Raw genomic sequence first — 24340 nt, 5'->3', positions numbered from 1 at the left:
CAGGTGTTACTTTGTTGCCAGGTGTTACTTTGTTGCCAGGTGTTACTTTGTTGCCAGGTGTTACTTTGTTGCCAGGTGTTACTTTGTTGCCAGGTGTTACTTTGTTGCCAGGTGTTACTTTGTTGCCAGGTGTTACTTTGTTGCCAGGTGTTACTTTGTTGCCAGGTGTTACTTTGTTGCCAGGTGTTACTTTGTTGCCAGGTGTTACTTTGTTGCCAGGTGTTACTTTGTTGCCAGGTGTTACTTTGTTGCCAGGTGTTACTTTGTTGCCAGGTGTTACTTTGTTGCCAGGTGTTACTTTGTTGCCAGGTGTTACTTTGTTGCCAGGTGTTACTTTGTTGCCAGGTGTTACTTTGTTGCCAGGTGTTACTTTGTTGCCAGGTGTTACTTTGTTGCCAGGTGTTACTTTGTTGCCAGGTGTTACTTTGTTGCCAGGTGTTACTTTGTTGCCAGGTGTTACTTTGTTGCCAGGTGTTACTTTGTTGCCAGGTGTTACTTTGTTGCCAGGTGTTACTTTGTTGCCAGGTGTTACTTTGTTGCCAGGTGTTACTTTGTTGCCAGGTGTTACTTTGTTGCCAGGTGTTACTTTGTTGCCAGGTGTTACTTTGTTGCCAGGTGTTACTTTGTTGCCAGGTGTTACTTTGTTGCCAGGTGTTACTTTGTTGCCAGGTGGCTATATGGAGCAGAGATAACAAAAAGGTTATCAAGCAAAGAGGTGCATTACATATAGCTATTGCATAAAGTGCATAACAGTTTAAACAGTGCAAACAAGTAACACTATAAAGCCATGTTTACAAGTTCAGTATTAATCACGGCCGTTGTTTCTGATTCGAAACACAGCCGTGATTAGTACTTAACTTACATTGTGCTGCAGCTAGAGGGAATCCGGGCTGGAGTGGATACACATAGTACATATATACATACACATAGTAGACATGTCAGTGCACACAATGGAGCGTGCAGCTCCGGACACATGCTCCATTGTGTGCAGCCGAGAATTTGGATGCGGGCGCACATGTCCAAATTCATGAGTTATGAAAATCATCCAGCCGATACTGTAATACTGGCCGAGATGATCTTCAGTAACACTGGCCGTGTCACAGAACAGCCAATGCTTTATGTGATGCAAACATGGCCTAACTCTGTAAAGGCAAGTATAGAGTGTTAAGGTTCCCCCAGTATACAGCTGCGGGGATATAAGGCGAGGGTCACACTGCATTCACAGCCTTTCCCATAAAATCCATGTGGACTTCTACGTCCTATAAACTCTTCCTCCAGCATTATCCTGTTATACTGTACAATAATGGACGGGAGCGGAGAGCCAGACGGAGCCCATGAAAGGGAATGGGATCTGTCAGGCGTCATTCATGACTATTGGATAAGAGGAGGCTGTAAGACAGTGTGAGCCTGGACTAAGGACGAGGTGGAGGTCTTCATCTTCTCAAGTCTTCTAGATGTTTCCCGCACCAGGAATAGAGTCTAGGACAATGTATGGGGCTTAGGGGCCTATTCCACGGATCGATAATCGGCCAGATTCGGCCAATTATCACTCGGTGGAATAGAGAAAACGATCAGCCGACGATAATGTCATCGGCTGATCATTTTAGGCCCAAACTTAAAATCGGTCACCCACCGCACATCGATGCGTGGAATAGAGATGCGCGACCGACGATTCAAGCAGCATTCATTACCTAGCAGGGCTTCTCCTCTACTCTGTCTTCATCTCAGTCCCGCTCGCAGCATCAACTAGAGAGAGCTGACTGAGCTGTCACATCGTTCAGCCAATCACAGACCGGGACCACCATGGCCAGTGATTGGCTGAGTGGTCTGACAGCTCAGTCAGGCCGCTCTGGAGTTGATGCTGCGAACGGGACCAGGATGAAGACTGAGCGGAGGAGAAGCCCTGCTAGGTAATGTATGCTGCTAGGACATCGGTAACAATGTCCCTGCAGCCCTCGCTAAACCATCGGGCCGTGGAATAGGCCCAGTAAAAGAGCGCAGATCGGCGCTCGTTTACATTATTGGTCGGCCCATGGAATAGGGCCCTTACAGTAGCCATATCCCATGCAGCTGTACTCCCCCCCCCCCCCCATCTGACATCAGACAATATACTGCATGAGAAATCAGTCACCCCCAACCCGGTGGATGCCACCCCTCTACCAAGAGAACCAGGGACAATGGAAGGATCTGCTATACTCACAGCTTACTCCACGACGGCCGGGCGGCAGCAACAGCAGAAGATGGATCTTATCCTAAGAAACAAGAAGCAGGAGTAAGCTGACGAAGCCTGAGAGATCCCGGGTGAGGAGCGCACTGACCGACTCTCCAGAGAGCGGCTCACATAGGAGGAGACCTCTGAGGTCGCCGGCCATATGAGCGGCCGTGCCGGGTGCTGCAGCTCCTCCTGATCCGGGCCCCATAGATCCCACAATACTAGTCTATCCTGAGGATGGGCCGGCAGTGTTAAAGCTTTTATACGTGACGTGCTTTAGCCTTAGGCACACGTGTCAAACTCAGGGCCTCCAGCTTCTACAAAACTACAATTCCCATCATGCCTTCACAGTAAAAGCTAGAGCTTGGCTGCCTAGGCATGATGGGAAGTGTAGTTCTTAACAGCTGGAGGGCCGGAGTTTGACACCACTGAGGATCTCATGTCTGTCTCTTGGGGCAATAGTGGAATCCTGCTCCGTGCCTACTGGTGCCCATATAACTGGTCCGAACATGACAATCCCTCTAATGCTGTGGCCCCAACCTGTGACTCTTCAGCTGTTACAGAACTACAACTCTCATCGTGCCCTGACAACCTCAGGTGCATTGTATTCCAGCCTGAGACTCTCCAGCTACGTTCCCATCATGCCCTGACAATCTTTGCCTAATGGGAGTTGTAGTTTTGCAGCAACTGGGGAGCACTGCTGTAATGGATCCTATACCCCCCGATGGTGGCATTGTGCAGCAGGATATCCCCATGACTGGCACCACTAGATGGCGTCTGTATGTGCAGACAGGTTTGATACTAAAGGAGTAGTTCATAAAATTTTTTTAAAAATCAACTGGTGCCAGATATTTGCCGTTTATTTAAAAATCTCCAGTCTTCCAGTACTTAACAGCTGCTATATGTCCTGCAGGAAGTGGTGTATTCTAGTCTAAATAACAAAATGGTGCTCAGCAAAATGAGGTTACCAGGTTCTATGAAAAAAAAAAAAAAACACTTAAAGGGGTTATCCAGTGCTACAAAAACATGGCCACTTTCTTCCAGAGACAGCCCCACTCTTGTCTCCAGGTCAGGTGTAGTTTTCATTTAAGCACCATTCACTTCAATGGAACTGAGCAGCAAAACCCTGCCCAAGCTGGAGACAAGAGTGGTGCTGTCTCCAGAAGAAAGTGGCCATGTTGTTGTAGCGCTGGAGAACCCCTTTAACACAAAGGGCCACTAAGCCCGGTAGACGCGAGGTTAGCCCCACAAGGATATAAAACGTAACTTTTTATTAAGTGGTTTTTAGAAGCGTGAAGTTAAGACCACCAGACTGACCGCCCCATCATACACTGTGTATATCTGCCTATCAGGTGCTAATAGAGATAGTCTGCGGCTCACACAGTGTTGCACTCTCTATTAGCACCTGATAGGCAGATATACACAGTGTATGATGGGGCGGTCAGTCTGGTGGTCTTACTTCACGCCTCTCAAAAAACATCACTTTATAAAAAGTTACATTTTATATCCTTGTGGGGCTAACCTCGCGTCTACCGGGCTTAGTGGCCCTTTGTGTTTCAGTGTTCTCTCCAGTCTGACACAGTGCTCTCTGCTGCCACCTCTGTCCATGTCAGGAACTGTCCAGAGCAGGAGAGGTTTTCTATGGGGATTTGCTGCTGCATTGGACAGTTCCTGACATGGACAGAGGTGGCAGCAGAGAGCACTGTGTCAGACTATAAAGAATACACCACTTCCTGCAGAACATACAGCAGTTGATAATCTCTGGCACTTTATGGCATCAGTTCATTTGAATGAAAAAAACATTTGGTGAACTCCCCCTTTAATGTCTCCTCTGGGGGCAGTTCGGTGTCATCTATGTGTCTGTATGTTGTGTACTCCATCCACTTACATGGCCAGACGTCTCTCTCTTCTCTCGTTCTTCCGAGCTTTACGCTGGATCCTACTCTCCATCTTCCTCTCAGCCTCTCGCTGCTTTTCCAGCATTTTTATCTTCTCCCTATTGTACATAACACACAAATCCCCTTATATGTAACTATATAAAGAGCGGGAGACATTAGGACTCTGTACATTTACTGTATTATACACAATCAGGGGTATTCCAAGACTGAGGGTTATCCCTGGTGCACAAGACTGAGGGTTATCCCTGGTGCACGGCAGGATATGCCCCATGACTGCCACCACTAGATGGCGCCTGTGTGCACAGACAGGTTTTATATTGTCTCCCCAGGGGGCAGTGCAGTGTCTATATGGCGGTGTCATCTATGTGTCTATGTTGGTGTACACCATACACTTACATGGCCAGACGCTTCTCTTGCTCTTCCTTTTTGCGAGCATGACGCTCCATCTTCTTGTCCATTTTGAGCTGCCTCTCAAAATCTCTTGCCGATTCCTCCCTAAAACACAAATCATTCTATAACACTATAAAGACCAGGAGACATTAGTGGGGGGTCTGAAATCAGAGACCCTCACTGATCAGGAGAATGGGCTCCCCAGTTCTGTGAATGAATAGAACAGGGTACATGGAGCTGACCTTAGAGAACCTTCTAGAAACCCATTCCGGAAGGTTCTCTGCTCTCTAGCCCCAGTGTAAGGGGAGTGCACAGTGTGATGGCGGATAGGAGAGGGTGGGGTCCTACCTGATGGGACGGAGGCGGGGGATCCAAAGGTTCTTTTCTATGTAGCCATCACTGGTAGAGAAGAGAACTGGGGTTAGGAGAACAGAACAGAAATGGAACCTACAGAAATTATTCTATATCCATATATGAGGAGTCCGCCATACCAGAAAACATGAGGGGCCGAGCGCACCGCGGAGATCCATCTGCAGGAGAAGCCATGGTAAGAAACATAACACAAGTCTCCACAACTAACACAGAAGCCGCCATATTTGTTACTCACATCTCATCCGGTCCCTCGTCCTCATCCTCAATCCTGTTAGAGGGAAGAAGAGAACGAGAATAACGGAGCCGCCCTCACATCTCATCTCTAACTGAGGTAACAACGGCCGCCAGAGGCGCAACCAGAAGGAAGACTTACTTACCAGGGTTTGTTGTCATCTACAGCTAGAAAGGAAGAAACACAGACGAGATTTACTAAGATATTCAGTATAAGTGACATCCAACCCTTCCACCATGATGGTGTGTGAGGGGGGGGGGGGGGGGAAGATAGAGGATAGTGACAGCGGAGAGGGTGGCAGGATGGATAGGGGCAGAGGGGTTACATGGTGGAGGGTGGCAGGGTGTGATGGCAGCAGAGAGGGTGGCAGGGTGTGACAGGGGATGGTTGGGGTAATAGCAGGGGGGATGGAGGTACTTACATAGCAAGACGCTTTCTGCAGACTAAAGGGATAAAACCGGGAGAAGTGAGTGCAGGAGGCATTGGGAGGTCTCAGCTGGTTCATTGTATTAGAGATACACACATATATACAGAGGGGTATATACTGGAGAGGAGCCAACCGGGTTCTGGTCGATCCAAACCCGATCGTTCGGTATTTGATTAGCTGGGGCTGAAGAAGTTGGATAAAGCTCTAAGGTTGTCTGGAAAACATGGATACAGCCAATGACTATATCCATGATTTCCACATAGCCTTAGGGCTTTATCCAAGTTCAGCAGCCACCGCTAATCAAATGCCGAACGATCGGGTTCGGATGGACTCCAGCATGCTCCAGGTTCGCTCATCTCTAGTATATACATATATAATAGAAACCTCCTCCATATCACTGTTGATACCTGAATATATATATCTATCTATATACACACACACACACACACACACACACACAATGATACAGAGCAATATATACACACACATTTATAATAGATAGAGATAGACGGAGATGAGGTTTGTAGAGTCGGGCAGGAGGAGCAGTCAGAGACAGGAACACAACTTATATTCTAGAACACGGAGGCTCCAATTTATTTATGAAAGTAAAACACAGCGGCTACAGAGACAGATATAAAAAAATCCTACTCCTCTAACAGCTATACAGGAGAGCGACCACAATACCCCCCAGGATGTTACCTCACACCGTACAGGTCAGAGCTCCGCACACCTCAGCCTGCCCCCTCCCAGGACAGATACGCACACAGCCTCCTCTAATAAGGCCAGTGATGAGCAGCCACCTCCTCTTATAAGGCCAGTGATGAGCAGCCTCCTCCTCCTCCTCTTATAAGGCCAGTGATGAGTGGTGGCCTCCTCCTGCCTCCTCTTATAAGGCCAGTGATGAGTGGTGGCCTCCTCTTATAAGGCCAGTGATGAGCGACCTCCAGCACCTGTGCTGACTTGGGCCAGACATGAAAACCTGGACTGGCCAGAAGGGAATGACAGGCCCCACTACCATCCTGCCCGTCATTCCATACAAATCCAGGCCGGTCTCCAGCCACTAGCAGGAGTCCCATAGGAAGTAGTTTGCTCTGGGTCTTCGGCCTTCCTGGATTCCTCCATCTCTCCCCCAGCTTTCCCAGGATGAGACATGGACTGGAGCCAGGTGCACATGTATGACAGGTATCAGGGAGATATATAGCCATCCCCGACCACCAGTCCTCTCACTGTCTCACTACATATATATATATATATACATAGTTAGTTTTGCCGGGACTATCCTGATTTGGAAGGCACAGTTTTGGCAAATCAGATTCCACCTTTTATTTTTCCAAGAATCTGTGAGGAATAAAAGGTGAAATGTGATTGGTTGTTTGGGGCAACTGAGCCAGTTCTACCAAATTCCTAATACAGCGGTCCCTCAACATACGATATTAATTGGTTCCAGGACGACCATTGTATGTTGAGACCAAAATTCTACGGAAAACTGTCCCAGGTAGAGAGCAGCACAGGACATGTAGTATCAGGCTATGTTCACACTACGTGAACGACCGTCTGTTCCCTGACCAGTGTTCTGATGGGGGTGCATCAGCGCGCACCCGCTTTAGAACTCCCCACAGCACACAATGAAGCAAGTGGTAGGAGCCGCTCGCTTCATTGTGGGAACTGACAGGGTTTCTGCGGCCGCAATTCACTGAATTGCGGGCGCAGAAAACTGACCTGTCAGCTATTTGCGGGTCCGCATGGGATCCCGGCCAGAGCGTATACGATGTGTACACGCAACGGCCGAGATCCCATAGAAATGCAGGCCATGTTCACAGGCGTACAAAGTACGGCCGTTGTTGCCAATGTCAACAACGGCCGTACTTTTACGTAGTGTGAGCATAGCCCCGCACTATTCTCAGAGAAGCACTACTAATACTGGGGTGTTACCAGTAAAATGGCCAGTTTCATTGGTTGATCATCTAGCTTCTTACATGTTCCGTAGATCCGGACTGTATGTGGCGTCTGGTCTCAGACACTTACGATGGTCCAGAAAGGAACATTGTATGATGAAAATATTGTATCCTGAGGCCATTGGAAGTATAGGGATCACTGTATACTCTAATTATGGGAAATGCACATATTGGAGGAGATTTATCAGACATGGTGTAAAGTGAAACTGTCTTAGTTGCCCCTAGCAACCAATCAGATTCCACCTTTCATTCCACACAGACTCTTTGGAAAATGAAAGGTGGAATCTGATTGGTTGCTAGGGGCAACTGAGCCAAATCTACTTTACAGTTTGATAAATTTTCCCCATAGTGCTATTTCCTACAATTTATTAGATCAGGCAGGCTTCAATATCTGTTCCAGGTATGTCTTGTCAAGCCCCGCCCCTGTGATGATAAGCCCCGCCCCCGATTCCAACCACAGGTGGGGTATTAACTCTATCACTGCCAGAGTGCAAAGGGCCTGAAACGGAGAGAGGGGCTGTACAGAAGTATGGTTGTGGTGTGAGTCAGGTCCGGTTCCGTAGTGGGGGGAGAGGGGGTCAGGTGGGGTAGTGTGTGTGTGTGGGGGGGGGGGGGGTCTAGTGGGGTAGTGTGTGTGGAAGTCAGGTGGGGTAGTGTGTGTAGGGAAGGTGGGGTAGTGTGTGTGTGTCAGGTCAAGTAGTGTGGGGGGGGTGTCAGGTGAGGTAGTGTGTGTGGGAGTCAGGTGGGGTAGTGTGTGTAGGGGGGTCAGGTGGGGTAGTGTGTGTGTCTGTGGGGGGTCAGGTGGGGTAGTGTGTGTAGGGGGGTCAGGTGGGGTAGTGTGTGTGGGGGGGATGGTCTGATGGGGTATTGTGTGTGGGGGTCTGGTGGGGTAGTGGGGGGGTCAGGTGGGGTAGTGTGTGTAGGGGGGTCAGGTGAGGTAGTGTGTGTGTGTCAGGTCAAGTAGTGTGAGGGGGGGTCAGGTGAGGTAGTGTGTGTGGGAGTCAGGTGGGGTAGTGTGTGTAGGGGGGTCAGGTGGGGTAGTGTGTGTGTCTGTGGGGGGTCAGGTGGGGTAGTGTGTGTAGGGGGGGTCAGGTGGGGTAGTGTGTGTGTGGGGGATGGTCTGATGGGGTATTGTGTGTGGGGGTCAGGTGGGGTAGTGTGGGGGGGGGTCAGGTGGGGTAGTGTGTCGGGGATGGTCTGATGGGGTATTGTGTGTGGGGGTCAGGTGGGGTAGTGTGTGGGGGGTCTGGTGGGGTAGTGTGTGTGGGGGGGTCAGGTGTGGTAGTGTGTGTGTGGGGGGGGTCAGGTGTGGTAGCGTGTGTGAGTGTGGGGGGGGTCAGGTGGGGTAATGTGTCTGTGTGTGTGTGTGTGTGTGGAGTGTTAGGTGGGGTAGTGTGTGTGTGTGGGTCTGGTGGGTAAGTGTGTGTGTGTGTGTGTGGAGGGTCAGGTGAGGTAGTGTGTGTAGGGTGATCAGGTAGGGTAGTGTGTGTGTGTGGGGGGGTCAGGTGAAGTAGTGTGTGCGCCAGGTCAAGTAGTATTTGTGGGGGGTCAAGTGAGGTAGTGTGTGTGGGAGTCAGGTGGGGTAGTGTGTGTAGGGTGATCAGGTGGGGTGGTCTGTGTGGAGGGGGTCAGGTGGAGTAGTGTGTGTGTCAGGTCAAGTAGTGTGTGTGGGCGGTCAGGTGAGGTAGTGTGTTTGTGGGGGGGGTCAGGTGGGGTAGTGTGTGGAGGGGGGGCAGGTGGGGTAGTGTGTGTGTGGGGGGGTCAGGTGAGGTAGTGTGTGGGGGATGGTCTGATGGGGTATTGTGTGTGGGGGTCAGGTGGGGTAGTGTTTGTGGGGGGGGTCAGGTGGGGTAGTGTATGGGGGGGTCAGGTGGGGTAGTGTGTGTGGGGGGGCTGGTGGGGTAGTGTGTGTGTGTGTGTGGGGGGGGTCAGGTGTGGTAGTGTGTGTGGGAGGGTCAGGTGGGGTAGTGTGTGTGGGAGGGTCTGGTGGGGTAGTTTGTGGGGGGGTGTCAGGTGGGGTAGTGTGTGGGGAGTGTCAGGTGGGGTAGTGTGTGTGTGTGGGTCTGGTGGGGAAGTGTGTGTGTGTGGAGGGTCAGGTGGGAAAGTGTGTGTGTGGAGTCAGGTGGGGTAGTGTGTGTGGAGGGGGTCAAGTGGAGTAGTGTGTGTGTGTCAGGTCAAGTAGTGTGTGGGGGGGGGGTCAGGTGAGGTAGTGTGTGTGGGAGTCAGGTGGGGTAGTGTGTGTGCGGTGGTCTGGTGAGGTAGTGTGAGTGTGTGGGGTCAGGTGGGGTAGTGTGTATTTGTGTGTGGGGGGGTCTGGTGGGGTAGTGTGTGTGGGGGGGTCAGGTGGGGTAGTGTGTGCGAGGGTATGGTGGGGTAGTGTGTGTAGGTGGGGTCAGGTGGGGTAGTGTGTGTGTGTGGAGGGTCAGGTGGGGTAGTGTGTGTGTGGGTCTAGTGGTGTAGTGTGTGGAGGCTCAGGTGGGGGAGTGTGTGTGGGGGGGTCAGGTGGGGTAGTGTGTGTAGGGTGATCAGGTGGGGTAGTGTGTGTGTGTGGGGGGGGGGGGGTCAGGTGGGGTAGTGTGTGTAGAGGGGGTCAGGTGGAGTAGTGTGTGTGTGGGGGGGGGGGTCAGGTGAGGTAGTGTGTGTGGGAGTCAGGTGGGGTCGTTTGTGTGGGGTGGTCTGGTGAGGTAGTGTGTGTGTGGGGTAGTGTGTGTAGGGGGGTCAGGTGGGGTAGTGTGTGTGTGTGGGGGAGTCAGGTGAGGTAGTGTGTGGGGGATGGTCTGATGGGGTATTGTGTGTGGGGGTCAGGTGGGGTAGTGTGTGGGGGGGAGTCTGGTGGGGTAGTGCATGTGTGGGAGGGTCAGATGGGTAGTGTATGGGGATCAGGTGGGGTAGTGTCTGGGGTTTTTTGGTGGGGTAGTGTGTGTTGGGGGGTCAGGTAGGGTAGTGTGTGTTGGGGGGTTGGGTGGGTTAGTGTGTGTGTGTGTGTGTGGGTCAGGTCGTGTAGTGTGTGTGTGTGGGGTCCAGTGGGGTAGTGTGTGTATAGGGGCGGGTCAGTTGGAGCCGTGTGTATGGGGGCGGGTCAGTTGGTGCTGTGTGGGTGTGTGTGTGTGGGTCAGGTGATGTATTGTGTGGGGGGGGTCTGGGGGTGTAGTGTGCGTGGGTCAGGTGGTGTGGTGTGTGTGGGGTAGTGTGTGTGTGTGTGGGGGCGGGTTAGTTGGAGCTGTGTGGGTGGGTCAGGTGGTGTAGTGTGTGTGTGGGGGTCTGGTGGGGTAGTGTCTGTGTGTGTGTGGGCGGGTCAGTTGGGGCTATGTGGGTGTGTGTGGGTCAGATGGTGTAGTGTGTATGTGGAGGTCCGGTGGGGTAGTGTGTGTGTGTGTGTGGGGGGTCCGGTGGGGTAGTGTGTGTATGGGGCGGGTCAGTTGGGGCTGTGTGTGTGTGGGTCAGGTGGTGTAGTGTGTGTGTGTGGGGTCCGGTGGGGTAGTGTATGTATGGGGGCGGGTTTGTTTGTGCTGCGTGGGTGTGGATCAAGTGGTGTATTGGGTGTATGGGGGTCCGGTGGTGTAGTGTGTGTGTGGGTCAGGTGGTGTAATGTGTGGGGGGGTCCGATGGGGTAATGTGTGTGTGGGGGGGGGGTCAGTTGGTGCTGTGTGTGTGTCGGGGTTAGGTGGTGTAGTGTGTGGGGGGTCCGGTGGGGTAGTGTGTGTGTGTGTGTGGGGGGGGGGGGGGTCAGTTGGTGCTATGTGTGTGGGGGTGGGTCAGGTGGTGTAGTGTGTGTGTGAGGGATGGTCTGGTGGGGTAGTGTGTGTATGGGAGCGGGTCAGTTGGGGCTTTGTGGGTGTGTGTGGGTCAGGTGGTGTGTAGTGTGTATGTGTGGGGGGTCAGGTGGGGTGTTGTGTGTGGGGGAGTCAGCTGTGGTAGTGTGTGTGGGGGGTGGTCTGGTGGGGTAGTGTGTGTATGGGAGCGGGGCAGTTGGGGCTGTGTGGGTGGGTCAGGTGGTGTAGTGTGTGTGTGTGTGTGGAGGGTCCGGTGGTGTAGTTTGGGTGGGTCAGGTGGTGTATTGTGTGTGGGGGGTCCAGTGGCGTAGTATGGGGGGGGGTCAGTTGGGGCTGTGTGGGTGTGTGTGGGTCAGGTGGTGTGGTGTGTGTGTGGGGGGTCAGGTGGGATGGTGTGTGGGGGGGAGTCAGGTGCGGTTGTGTGTGTGTGGGGGGGTCAGGTGGGGTAGTGTGTTCGTGGGAGGGTCACATGGGTAGTGTATGGGGGATCAGGTGGGGTAGTGTGTGGGGGGTCTGGTGGGATAGTGTATGTATGGGGGCGGGTTAGTTTGTGCTGCGTGGGTGTGGATCAAGTGGTGTATTGGGTGTATGGGGGACCGGTGGTGTAGTGTGTGTGTGGGTCAGGTGGTGGAGTGTGTGGGGGGTCCGATGGGGTAATGTGTGTGTGTGTGTGTGTGTGGGGGGGGGGTCAGTTGGTGCTGTGCGTGGGGGGGGGGGGGGGTTAGGTGGTGTAGTGTGTGGGGGGGTCCGGTGGGGTAGTGTGTGTGTGTGTGTGGGGGGGGGGGGTCAGTTGGTGCTATGTGTGTGGGGGATGGTCTGGTGGGGTAGTGTGTGTATGGGAGCGGGTCAGTTGGGGCTGTGTGGGTGTGTGTGGGTCAAGTGGTGTGTAGTGTGTATGTGTGGGGGGTCAGGTGGGGTGTTGTGTGTGGGGGAGTCAGCTGCGGTAGTGTGTGTGGGGGTGGTCTGGTGGGGTAGTGTGTGTATGGGAGCGGGTCAGTTGGGGCTGTGTGGGTGGGTCAGGTGGTGTAGTGTGTGTGTGTGTGGGGGGGTCCGGTGGTGTAGTTTGGGTAGGTCAGGGGGTGTACTGTGTGTGGGGGGTCCAGTGGCGTAGTGTGGGGGGGGGGTCAGTTGGGGCTGTGTGGGTGTGTGTGGGTCAGGTGGTGTAGTGTGTATGTGTGGGGGGTCAGGTGGGGTGGTGTGTGTGTGGGGGGTCAGGTGGGATGGTGTGTGTGGGGGAGTCAGGTGGGGTAGTGTGTTTGTGGGAGGGTCACATGGGTAGTGTATGGGGGATCAGGTGGGGTAGTGTGTGGGGGGTCTGGTGGGATAGTGTGTGTGGGGTCCGGTGGGGTAGTGTGTATGTGTGGGGGGTCAGGTGGGGTGGTGTGTGTGTGGGGGGTCAGGTGGGATGGTGTGTGTGGGGGAGTCAGGTGGGGTAGTGTGTTTGTGGGAGGGTCACATGGGTAGTGTATGGGGGATCAGGTGGGGTAGTGTGTGGGGGGTCTGGTGGGATAGTGTGTGTGGGGTCCGGTGGGGTAGTGTGTATGTGGGGGCGGGTCAGTTGGAGCTGTGTGTATGGGGGCGGGTCAGTTGGAGCTGTGTGTATGGGGGCGGTTCATTTGGTGCTGTGTGGGTGTGTGTGGGTGGGTCAGGTGATGTATTGTGTGTGGGGGGTCCGGGAGTGTAGTGTGTGTGTGTGTGGGTCAGGTGGTGTAGTGTGTGGGGGTCCAGTGGGGTAGTGTGTGTGTGGGGGCGGGTTAGTTGGAGCTGTGTGGGTGGGTGTGGGTCAGGTGGTGTAGTGTGTATGTGAAGGTCCGGTGGGGTAGTGTGTGGGGGGGGGGGGGGGGGGGGGGCGGGTCAGTTGGAGCTGTGTGAGTGTGGGTCAGGTGGTGTAGTGTGGGTGTATGTGTGGGGGGGTCCGGTGGGGTAGTGTGTGTATGGGGCGGGTCAGTTGGGCCTGTGTGGGTGTGTGTGGGTCAGGTGGTGTGTGTGTGTGTGGGGGGTACGGTGGGGTAGTGTATGTATGGGGGCGGGTTAGTTGGTGCTGTGTGGGTTAGGTGGTGTATTGGGTGTATGGGGGTCTGGTGGTGTAGTGTGTGTGTGTGGGGGTCAGGTGGTATATGTGTGGGGGCTGCGATGGGGTAATGTGTGTGTGTGTGTGGGGTCAGTTGGTGCTGTGTGTGGGGGGGTGGGTCAGGTGGGGTAGTGTGTGGGGGATCCGGTGGGGTAGTGTGTGTGTGTGTGTGGGGGGGTCAGTTGGTGCTGTGTGTGTGGGGGTGGGTCAGGTGGTGTAGTGTGTGGGGTGGTCTGGTGGGGTAGTGTGTGTATGGGAGCGGGTCAGTTGGGGATATGTGTGGGGGTCCGGTGGTGTAGTTTGGGTGGGTCAGGTGGTGTACTGTGTGTGTGGGGTCCAGTGGCGTAGTGTGTGTGTGGGGGCGGGTCAGTTGGGGCTGTGTGGGTGTGCGTGGGTCAGGTGGTGTGTAGTGTGTATGTGTGGGGGGTCAGGTGGGGTGGTGTGTGGGGGGGGTCAGGTGGGGTGGTGTGTGGGGGGGGGTCAGGTGGGGTGGTGTGTGGGGGGGGGTCAGGTGGGGTGGTGTGGGGGGGGGGTCAGGTGGGGTGGTGTGTGGGGGGGTCAGGTGCGGTAGTGTGTGTGTGGGGTGGTCTGGTGGGGTAGTGTGTGTATGGGAGCGGGTCAGTTGGGGCTGTGTGGGTGGGTCAAGTGGTGTAGTGTGTGTGTGTGGGGGTCCGGTGGTGTAGTTTGGGTGGGTCAGGTGGTGTACTGTGTGTGTGGGGTCCAGTGGCGTAGTGTGTGGGGGGTCCAGTGGCGTAGTGTGTGTGGGGGGGCGGGTCAGTTGGGGCTGTGTGGGTGTGTGTGGGTCAGGTGGTGTAGTGTGTATGTGTAGGGGGTCAGGTGGGGGGGTCAGGTGGGGTGGTGTGTGGGGGGGGTCAGGTGGGGTGGTGTGTGGGGGGGGGGGGTCAGGTGGGGTGGTGTGTGGGGGGAAGTCAGGTACGGTAGTGTGTGTGGGGGGGTCAGGTGGGTTAGTGTGTTTGTGGGAGGGTCAGATGGGTAGTGTATGGGGGATGTGTGGGTGGGGTAGTGTGTGGGGGGTCTGGTGGGGTAGTGTGTGTTGGGTGGTCAGGTGGGGTAGTGTGTGTAGAGGGGGTCAGGTGGGGTAGTGTGTGTAGAGGGGGTCAGGTGGGGTAGTGTGTATGTGGGGGCGGGTCAGTTGGAGCTGTGTGTATGGGGGCGGGTCAATTGGTGCTGTGTGGGTATGTGTGGGTGAGTCAGGTGGTGTAGTGTGTGGGGGGTCCGGTGGGGTAGTGTGTGTGTGGGGGGGGCAGTTGGGGCTGTGTGTGTGTGGTTGGTCAGGTGGTGTTGTGTGTGGGGGGTCCGGTGGGGTAGTGTGTGTGTGTGTGTGTGTGCGTGGGGGGGGTCAGTTGGGGCTGTGTGTGTGTGGTTGGTCAGGTGGTGTAGTTTGTGGGGGGGGTCCGGGGGGAAGTGTGTGTATGGGGGTGGGTCAGTTGGGGCTGTGTGGGTGGGTCACGTGGTGTAGTGTGTGTGTGTGTGGGTGGGTCAGGTGGTGTAGTGTGTCTATGGGGGCGGGTCAGTTGGGGCTGTGTGGGTGGGTCAGGTGGTGTAGTGTGTGTGTGTGGGGGTCCGGTTGGGTAGTGTGTGTTGGGGGGGGGCAGGTCAGTTGGTGCTGTGTGTGGGTGGGTCAGGTGTTGTAGTGTGTGTGGGGGTCCGGTGGGGTAGTGTGTGTATGGGAGCGGGTCAGTTGGGGCTGTGTGTGTGTGATCAGTTTTAGTTTTATTCAGACTATATGCCTCTCGATGAATTCCTTTTTAAAAAAATTGGCGTACATGGTGAACAAGGATTTCTGCCCTATACAATGACACAGAGAGGTGTGTGTGTATATATATACAGGGGCGGTCTTGGCATTTCTGGGGCCCCAAGCGAAGTTATATCTGGGGCCCCCCCTCGACACGCGTTCCAAAACAATAGACAGCTGTGTGTTGCCCCAGTAGTATATACCCCTTGTGCGCTACCGCCAGTAATATATACTCCTTGTGTGCTGCCCCCAGTAGTATATACCCCTTGTTTGCTTCCCCCAGTAGTATATAGACCCCTGTGTGTTCCCCCAGGTATATATAGCCCCCCGTGTGCTCCCCCAGAAGTATATAGACCACCTGTGTGCTGCCCCCAGTTGTATATACCCCCTGTGTGCTCCCCCACTAGTATATAGGCCCCCTGTGTGCTCTCTCAGGGGTATTTAGCCCCCTGTGTGCTCCCCCACTTGGATATAGACCTCCTGTGTGCTCCCCCACTTGGATATAGACCCCTTTGTGCTCCTCCAGTAGTATATAAACCCCCTGTGTGGTTCCCCCAGTAGTATATAGACCCCCTGTGTGCCCCACCAGTATTATATAGACCCCTTGTGTGCTGCCCCAGTAGTATACAGACCCCTGTGTGCTCCCCCAGTTATATATAGACCACCTGTGTGCCTCACAAGTAGTATATAGACCCCCTGTATGTTCCCCCAGTAGTATATAGACCCCCTGTGTGCCCCACCAGTAGTATATAGACCCCTGTGTGCTCCCCAGTAGTATATAGCCCCCCTGTGTGCTCCACCACTTGCATATAGACCTCCTGTGTGCTCTCCAAGTTGTATATAGACCCCATTCTGCTGCCCCAAGTAGTATATAGACCCCCTGTGTACTGCCCCCAGTAGTATATAGACCCCTCTGTGAAACCCCAGTTATATATAGCCCTCTGTGTGCTCCCCCTCCCATATAATATATAACACAATAAAACAAAAACAAATACCTGGGTCCGGGCGTCTCCTCTTCTCTTCCTCTTTGGCGCCAGGACAAGGGGAGATCGGCCTCTTGTGATCGCAGGGAAAACCCTTCCTGCGGCCACAAGAGGCCGAACTCCCCTTGTCCTGGCGCCGATGCTCCAGTGATGTCACTGGAGCGCCGGCACCATAAGGACAAAGCTGCCACTTGTGACCGCAGGGAAAACCCTTCTTGCGGCCACAAGAGTGACTGACAGGAAGGGAACCAATGTCTCCCGCCCTGTCAGTGCTGCTGCATGTAACTATGAGCGCTCATTACGAGTGCTCATAGTTACAGTTCAGATGGCAGCAGCGAGCGGGGCAGCGGCCCTGTCCAGCGGTCTTGAGCACAAGAGCGGGGCGTGGGGCCCCCCTGGATGTTGGGGGCCCCAAGCGATCACTTGGGGTGCTTGGTGCCAAAGACCGCCACTGTATATATATATATATATATATATATACACATATACTACCTCCATATCATACATAATACCTGTATATATATATATATATATATATATATATATATATACACGTTTATACAATGATACAGAGGGGTAGTATACAAAAAAAATATATAGTAGTAGATACCCCCTTTCATATATACCTGTACAATGATACAGAGGGGTATAAACGTTTACGATAGGAATATCCCCCATATAAAATTATACATGTGTGTATATATATATATATATATATATATATAGATATATACCTTTACAGTGATAGAGAGGAATGTATATACTTATACAATGATACAGAGGGTGAAAGAAAAAACAATAATATATACATATATAACAGAGGGCAGCTCAACAAAAATAAAGGGGGAGACCACCAGGGGGCAGCAACACAAACACACAGCTGTTACAGTACCTGGGGGAAGATTTATGGTGCTGCACTATACTAGGATTCTGCTTGTTGCCCATAGCAACCAATCACAGATCTGCTTTTACTTCTCACACTGCTTTGGTAATATGAAATATTGGTTGCTATGGACCTGTGATTGGTTGCTATGGAGCTGAGATTGGGTTTATGTGATGTGGTTTGTGTGTGTGATGGTGGCAGCGCCCCCTATAGGCTGACACATGACTGCAGTGGACACACAGTGTGAACAGGCTCTTACCTTCATATCCAACATCATGGGTGATCTGTATTCCTCAATTATATAAGAACACGAGAACCTGAAGAAGAAGCCAGAAACCTCTTATTCTATGGATCTACTGGATCTCCAACAAATGTAAGTTCTATTGGGAGAGATTTGGGGGCGCAGGGGGCTCAGTATAGGGCGGGGGAGGGGCAGAGGATGGGGGCAATAAGGAGATACTTACACTGCGACTCCTACTCCAACTCTGAGGAGTTTCGAGCTCTGCAGCAGCTTATATCACCTAGGTGATGTCATAATGTGCTGCTGAGGTCACTCTGTGATGTCACAAAGGCCTACATTGTGCTGGGGAGAAAGCAGAGAGCCAATCAGAGAACAGATCATTGCTAGGTGTGATAGATAGATAGATAGATAGATAGATAGATAGATAGATAGGAGATAGATAGATAGATAGATAGATAGATAGATAGATAGATAGGAGATAGATAGATAGATAGATAGGAGATAGATAGATAGATAGGAGATAGATAGATAGATAGATCGGAGATAGATAGGAGATAGATAGGAGATGATAGATAGATAGATGATAGATAGACAGATAGATAGATAGATAGGAGATAGATAGATAGATAGATAGGAGATAGATAGGAGATAGATAGATAGATAGATAGGAGATAGATAGATAGATAGATAGATAGATAGATAGGAGATAGATAGGAGATAGATAGATAGATAGATAGATAGGAGATAGATAGATAGATAGATAGATAGATAGATAGGAGATAGATAGGAGATAGATAGATAGATAGATAGATAGGAGATAGATAGGAGATAGATAGATAGATAGATAGATAGGAGATAGATAGATAGATAGATCGATCGGAGAGAGAGTACCTCTTTAAGGGCATGTTCATACTTCATCCTTTGTGGATTTGATGCTGCCGATTACATCTATTGAAATAAATAGCTAATAATCGCAGCATGAAATCCAGAGTGCAGTAAGTACATTTGGCTGCATCCTGACCATTCGCCTCCATCTGTGAACCAGTGCTGTGTTCTTGCCCCCCGGGTGAAAAGTTGCCATCCTGCCCCTTATATTGCTGGTTATATGATAGTAGTAGAATACCCCCCCCCCCCTTATATTGCTGGTTATATGGTAGTAGTATACACCCCCTTCCCCCCCCCTTATATTGCTGGGTATATGGTAGTAGTATACACCCCCCCCCCCTTATATTGCCGTTTATATGATAGTAGTATACACCCCCCCCCTTATATTGCTGGTTATATGATAGTAGTATAGACCCCCCCCCCCCCCCGTATATTGCTGGGTATATGGTAGTAGTATACACACACACACCCCTTATATTGCTGGTTATATGATAGTAGTATACACCCGCCCCTTATATTGCTGGGTATATGGTAGTAGTATACACCCCCCCCTTATATTGCTGGTTATATGATAGTAGTATAGACCCCCCCCCCCATATATTGCTGGTTATATGATAGTAGTATACACCCCCCCCCCTTATATTGCTGGGTATATGGTAGTAGTATACACCCCCCCCTTATATTGCTGGTTATATGATAGTAGTATAGACCCCCCCCCCTTATATTGCTGGTTATATGATAGTAGTATAGACCCCCCCCCCCCCCCCCGTATATTGCTGGGTATATGGTAGTAGTGTACACCCCCTCTTATATTACTGGTTATATGATAGTAGTATACCCCCCCCCCCTTATATTGCTGGTTATATTATAGTGGTATACCCCCCCCCCCCTTATATTGCTGGTTATGTGTTAGTAGTATACCCCCCCCCCCGTATATTGCTGGGTATATGGTAGTAGTGTACACCCCCCCTTATATTACTGGTTATATGATTGTAGTATACACCCGCCCCTTATATTACTGGTTATATGATAGTAGTATACACCCCCCCTTATATTACTGGTTATATGATTGTAGTATACACCCCCCCCCCCCTTATATTGCTGGGTACATGGTAGTAGTATACCCCCCCCCCCTTATATTGCTGGGTACATGGTAGTAGTATACACCCCCCCCCCTTATATTGCTGGTTACATGTTAGTAGTATACACCCCTCCCCCCTTATATTGCTGTTTATATGGTTGTAGTATACACCCGCCCCTCATATTGCTGGGTATATAATAGTTGTAAACACCCGCCCCTTATATTGCTGTTTTTTGGTAGTAGTATACACCCCGCCTTATATTGCTGGGTATATGGTAATAGTATACACCCGCCCCTTATATTGTTGGTTATATGGTAGTAGTATATACCCCTCCTTATCTTGCTGGTTATATGATAGTATGATACCCCCCCCCCCCTTATATTGCTGGTTATATGGTAGTAGTATATACCCCCCCTTATATTGCTGGTTATATGATAGTAGTATACACCCCCCCCCCCTTATATTGCTGGTTATATGATAGTAGTATACACCTCCCCCTCCTTATCTTGCTGGTTATATGATAGTATGATACCCCCCCCCCCCTTATATTGCTGGTTATGTGGTAGTAGTATACACCCCCCCCCTTCCTTATATTGCTGGTTATATGGTAGTAGTATACACCCCCCCTTATATTGTTGGTTATATGGTAGTATTATAAACCTGCCCTTTATATTGCTGGTTATATGATAGTAGTATACACCTGCCCATTATATTGCTGGTTATATGATAGTAGTATACACCCCCCCTTATATTGTTGGTTATATGGTAGTATTATAAACCTGCCCTTTATATTGCTGGTTATATGATAGTAGTATACCCCCTTTATATTGCTGGTTATATGATAGTAGTATACACCTGCCCATTATATTGCTGGTTATATGATAGTAGTATACACCACCCCTCCCCCTTATATTACTGGTTATATGATAGTAGTATACACCACCCCTCCCCCTTATATTGCTGGGTATATGATAGTAGTATACACTCCCCCCCTATATTGCTGGTTATATTATAGTAGTATACACCCCCCCTTCCTTATATTGCTGGTTATATGGTAGTAGTATACACCCGCCCCCTTATATTGCTGGTTATATGGTAATAGTATACATCCCCCCCTTATATTGTTGGTTATATGGTAGTATTATAAACCTGCCCTTTATATTGCTGGTTATATGATAGTAGTATACACCTGCCCATTATATTGCTGGTTATATGATAGTAGTATACACCACCCCTCCCCCTTATATTACTGGTTATATGATAGTAGTATACACCATCCCTCCCCCTTATATTGCTGGTTATATGATAGTAGTATACACCCCCCCCTTATATGATAGTAGTATTCACCCCCCTTATATTGCTGGTTATATGGTGGTAGTAGTATACACCCTTCCTTATATTGCTGGGTATATGGTAATAGTATACCACCCCCCCCTTATATTGCTGGTTGTATGGAAGTAGTATACACCCCTCCCCCCTTGTATTGCTGGGTGTATAATAGTAGTATACGCCCCCCCCCCCCCTTATATTGCTGTTTATATGATAGTAGTATACACCCCCCCTTAAATGGTGGGTTATATGATAGTAGTATACAACGGCCCCTTATATTGCTGGTTATATGGTGGTAGTATACACCCGCCCCATATATTGCTGGTTATATGATAGTAGTATACACCCGCCCCTTATATTGCTGGTTATATGATAGAAGTATACACCCCCCCGTAAAATTGCTGGTTATATTATAGTAGTATACACCCCCCCTTATATTGCTGGTTATATGTTAGTAGTATACCCCCCCCCCCCCCCCCCGTAAAATTGCTGGTTATATGGTAGTAATATACCCCCTTATATTGCTGGTGATATGATAGTAATACCCCTCCCCCACACCTTATATTGCTGGTTATATGGTAGTAGTAGACACCCGCCCCTTATATTGCCGGTTATATGATAGAAGTATACACCCCCCCCTTTATATTGCTGGTTATATGATAGTATTATACACCCCCCCCCTTATATTGCTGGTTATATGATAGTAGTATACACCTCCCCTTGTATTGCTGGCTATTTGATAGTAGTATACACCCGCCCCTTATACTGCTGGTCATATGGTAGTAGTATACACCCGCCCCTTATATTGCTGGTTATATAATAGTAGTATACACCCCCCCCTTATATTGCTGGTTATATGATAGTAGTATACAGCAGCCCCTTATATTGCTGGTTATATGGTAGTAGTATACACCCGACCCTTATTTTGATGGTTATATGATAGTAGTATACACCCGCCCTTTATATTGCTGGTTATATGATAGTAGTATACACCTGCCCCTTATATTGCTGGTTATATCATAGTAGTATACACCCGCCCGTTATATTGCTGGTTATATGGTAGTAGTATACACCCGCCCCTTTTATTGCTGGTTATATGATAGTAGTATACACCTGCCCCTTATATTGCTGTTTATATGATAGTAGTATACACCCCCCCCCCTTATATTGCTGGTTATATGATAGTAGTATACAGCCCCCCTCCTTATATTGCTGGTTATATGATAGTAGTATACACCCACCCCTTATATTTATGGTTATATGATAGTAGTATACACCCGCCCCTTATATTGATGGTTATATGATAGTAGTATACACCCCCCCCCTTATATTGCTGGTTATATGATAGTAGTATACAGCCCCCCTCCTTATATTTATGGTTATATGATAGTAGTATACACCCGCCCCTTATATTTATGGTTATATGATAGTAGTATACACCCGCCCCTTATATTGATGGTTATATGATAGTAGTATAACAAAACACAACAATCACTAAACTCAGGGAGAACTGCGAAAAATTCCAATGTAGTACTCATTTACGAGTCTCCACTGATTGCCCCCTACAAAATTAAAATATGCAAAGAAGGGGTCCGTGGAGCCTCAGTTACGAGTCTCAAAACATTGTTGTGTTTTGTTGGTCTATTTTTTATTGCCCCCCGGTAGCCAGAATCCTACTCCACACTGACGAGGGGCAAATACCCCGAAACTGCAGTCTGTGGATGGATGCCTAGCCTTGGTAACCCTTGTCTTAATTAATTAATTTATTAATATAGATATAGATGACGCTTTTTTGCCACCAGACTTTTTTTTTTTTTTAAATTCTTTATTTCTTTTTCAAAATGTTTCCATCATATATAAAAGAAGGGGACGACCTCACATACAATCGTATCCATTACTGTTCACAAAAAGAGGAAATCACACATCTCCATATATGTAATGAATACAATGTCTTCCACAATCTTATAGAGGGATAAATAGCCCCATCCCATCCCCATCCCTTCCCATCCCTTGAATGACCGGTAGAAAAAAAAATGAACACCCCTCAAAATAACTACCAAACCATCCAATTTTCCCTAAACTTCTCTTCCCTTCTCCCCTCTCACTCGCCACCAGTCTTTCCAGATTTTTTCTTGTCTTCTTATCTTGTCTATTTGCTTAATGCAATCCATTTTCCCCCCATTTTTTTCCATTTTTCTCTCTATATTATAAAATAATCCTGAGATCTTGCAGTTTTCTTTCTCACCACTGGGGATAAAACTAAGCTGAGACTTCCTGTTGTATCTATGGTGAGAGGAGGATGCTGTAAAGTGATCTGTACAGCATTGCAGCGTCATGTGACACCAGTAGATAGAGGAGACAATAGCAGCTCTCTTTAGAATGACCTCGTCACAGGGCACGCTCAGTAATGTCTCACATACATCTCAAGTCTGTCTATTGCCGTCTAAAAAAGAAACAGATTGCTGATCTCAGGGAGACCAGCCAAACGACAACACTGCCGGCTGCTAGTGAAAGCGCTCAATGCAGTGAAGTCCTAGGTGCATTGCCCCCTGGGAAACATGAATATGCAAAAGAAGAGACCATGGAGCCTCATATTGCCGTCTATGTCCATGAGTCTTGCTGTAAAGCATATTAGTAAATGCTGTTAAAACAGCTCAGGCAAGATGGCCGCCCCCATTACAATGTACAAAAAGTAAATTAGCAAAACAAGTTTTAGTGTCTGACTCTAATCAGTAAAAGAAAATTTAGATGACACATTCCCTTTTTACAACGGCCGTTCGTGGTGGAACGTGCGTTGTTGTTAGACTGTGTGAACATAGCCTCGAAGTCAAAAACTTATGCTCTGATTCCCATAGTCTGAAAGGTGGCCAACATCTGTAAATGCTTTTGTGCCGTAGTAAAATTATCTATGGATTGTGTATTTATGGAATATACGTTAAACCAAACACATTGCTGGGTAATAAAACAAACCCCCAACGTCCCCCCTAAATTATAACCAATGTATAGGAACATTAAACTGCAATGGGAAGGTCTATTTTGTACAGAAATCTAGTTTAGGTTACACCATGATAAATGTCCCCTGTATAATTTATTTGGCGTCATGAAACGTATTTCCTGAATTTCGGGGAAGATAAATTCTCTTCTTAGTACCGACCATCCATCACGGCGGCACTTACTCCATTGTTGCTTGTTTAAGGGATCTGCCTGCTCCTCATAACTGGGCCCCGAGCTCTCTATAATCATCAATGCAATAAAATAATATCAGCTAATAAAAGCGCTCTCTCCCCGCCGGCCACTCCTCCCATGCCGCAGCTTCAGATTAATACCTTTATTTTATTTATCGTGCTTTTTTTGTTTGCCGGAAACATTGGAGTAGCTTAAAAAAATTTAAAAAAAAAGCTTCCTGGAACGTAAACCCCACTTCCTGCAGGACATACAGCAGCTGATAAGTACTGGAAGACTGGAGATTTTTTTTTTATAGAGGTAAATTGCAAACCTGTATAACTTTCTTAAACCAGCTGATTTGATATTAAAATATTTTTGCCAGAGGATTATTCATATTACTGTAAATCATAGGTATCTAACTCATATCACTCCAGCTGTTGCAGAACTACAATTCCCATCATGCCCGCACAGCCAAAGTCGACGCGAGTTTGACCCCCTTGCTGTAAGAAATAAATAAATCTGAGATGATTTGCCTGATCAGTATATCATCTATGGGTAAATTCACAAATGGTGAAGTTATAAAATCATGTTTTACTTCTAAGCTCAAGAATTTTAGAGGGCAGGCTGAGCTGCAGCATGCATGCCTCTTTCCTCCCCCATCCCTTCCTGCTCTGCATGATTCAGTG

The 24340-nt window shown here is 49.6% G+C and overlaps 2 protein-coding genes across 3 annotated transcripts in view; one reads left to right on the top strand and one right to left on the bottom strand.

Annotated features, from left to right (window-relative positions):
• Positions 1-580: 580 nt before the first annotated feature.
• LOC138794500 (putative uncharacterized protein DDB_G0271982) lies at positions 581-17263 on the bottom strand. 2 transcript variants are annotated; one of them, XM_069973150.1, is made up of 10 exons: positions 17212-17263; positions 5526-5547; positions 5250-5271; positions 5108-5140; positions 4992-5030; positions 4849-4899; positions 4507-4605; positions 4101-4208; positions 2201-2252; positions 581-673 (listed from the first exon to the last, which is right to left on the bottom strand). In XM_069973150.1, the coding sequence occupies exons 1-9, from the start codon at positions 17227-17229 to the stop codon at positions 2204-2206; spliced, it is 441 nt and encodes a 146-aa protein (XP_069829251.1). In that variant the 5' UTR covers positions 17230-17263; the 3' UTR covers positions 581-673; positions 2201-2203. The 2 variants fall into 2 exon arrangements, with proteins under 2 accessions (XP_069829251.1, XP_069829253.1); XM_069973152.1 differs by lacking the exon at positions 4101-4208.
• DDX1 (DEAD-box helicase 1) overlaps positions 17042-24340 on the top strand; it is a 38077-nt gene continuing 30778 nt past the window's right edge. The window contains exon 1 of the mRNA XM_069973149.1: positions 17042-17325. The gene's annotated coding sequence lies outside the window, so the exon portion shown is untranslated. The remainder of the gene's footprint in view (positions 17326-24340) is intronic.

This window comes from Dendropsophus ebraccatus, chromosome 6, assembly GCF_027789765.1.
Source record: "Dendropsophus ebraccatus isolate aDenEbr1 chromosome 6, aDenEbr1.pat, whole genome shotgun sequence".
Taxonomy (NCBI): Eukaryota; Metazoa; Chordata; class Amphibia; order Anura; family Hylidae; genus Dendropsophus; species Dendropsophus ebraccatus.
The sequence above is the reverse complement of the archived record's forward strand: the minus strand, read 5'-3'. Positions and strand labels throughout refer to the sequence as shown.

Bases quoted from the DNA above. Each gene is read 5' to 3' on its own strand.
- LOC138794500 (XM_069973150.1), bottom strand. The intron at 5,141-5,249 runs GTAAGTAAGTCT...TCCCTCTAACAG, and splicing joins GTAGATGACAACAAACCCTG to GATTGAGGATGAGGACGAGG. The intron at 5,031-5,107 runs GTGAGTAACAAA...CTTCTCCTGCAG, and splicing joins GACGAGGGACCGGATGAGAT to ATGGATCTCCGCGGTGCGCT.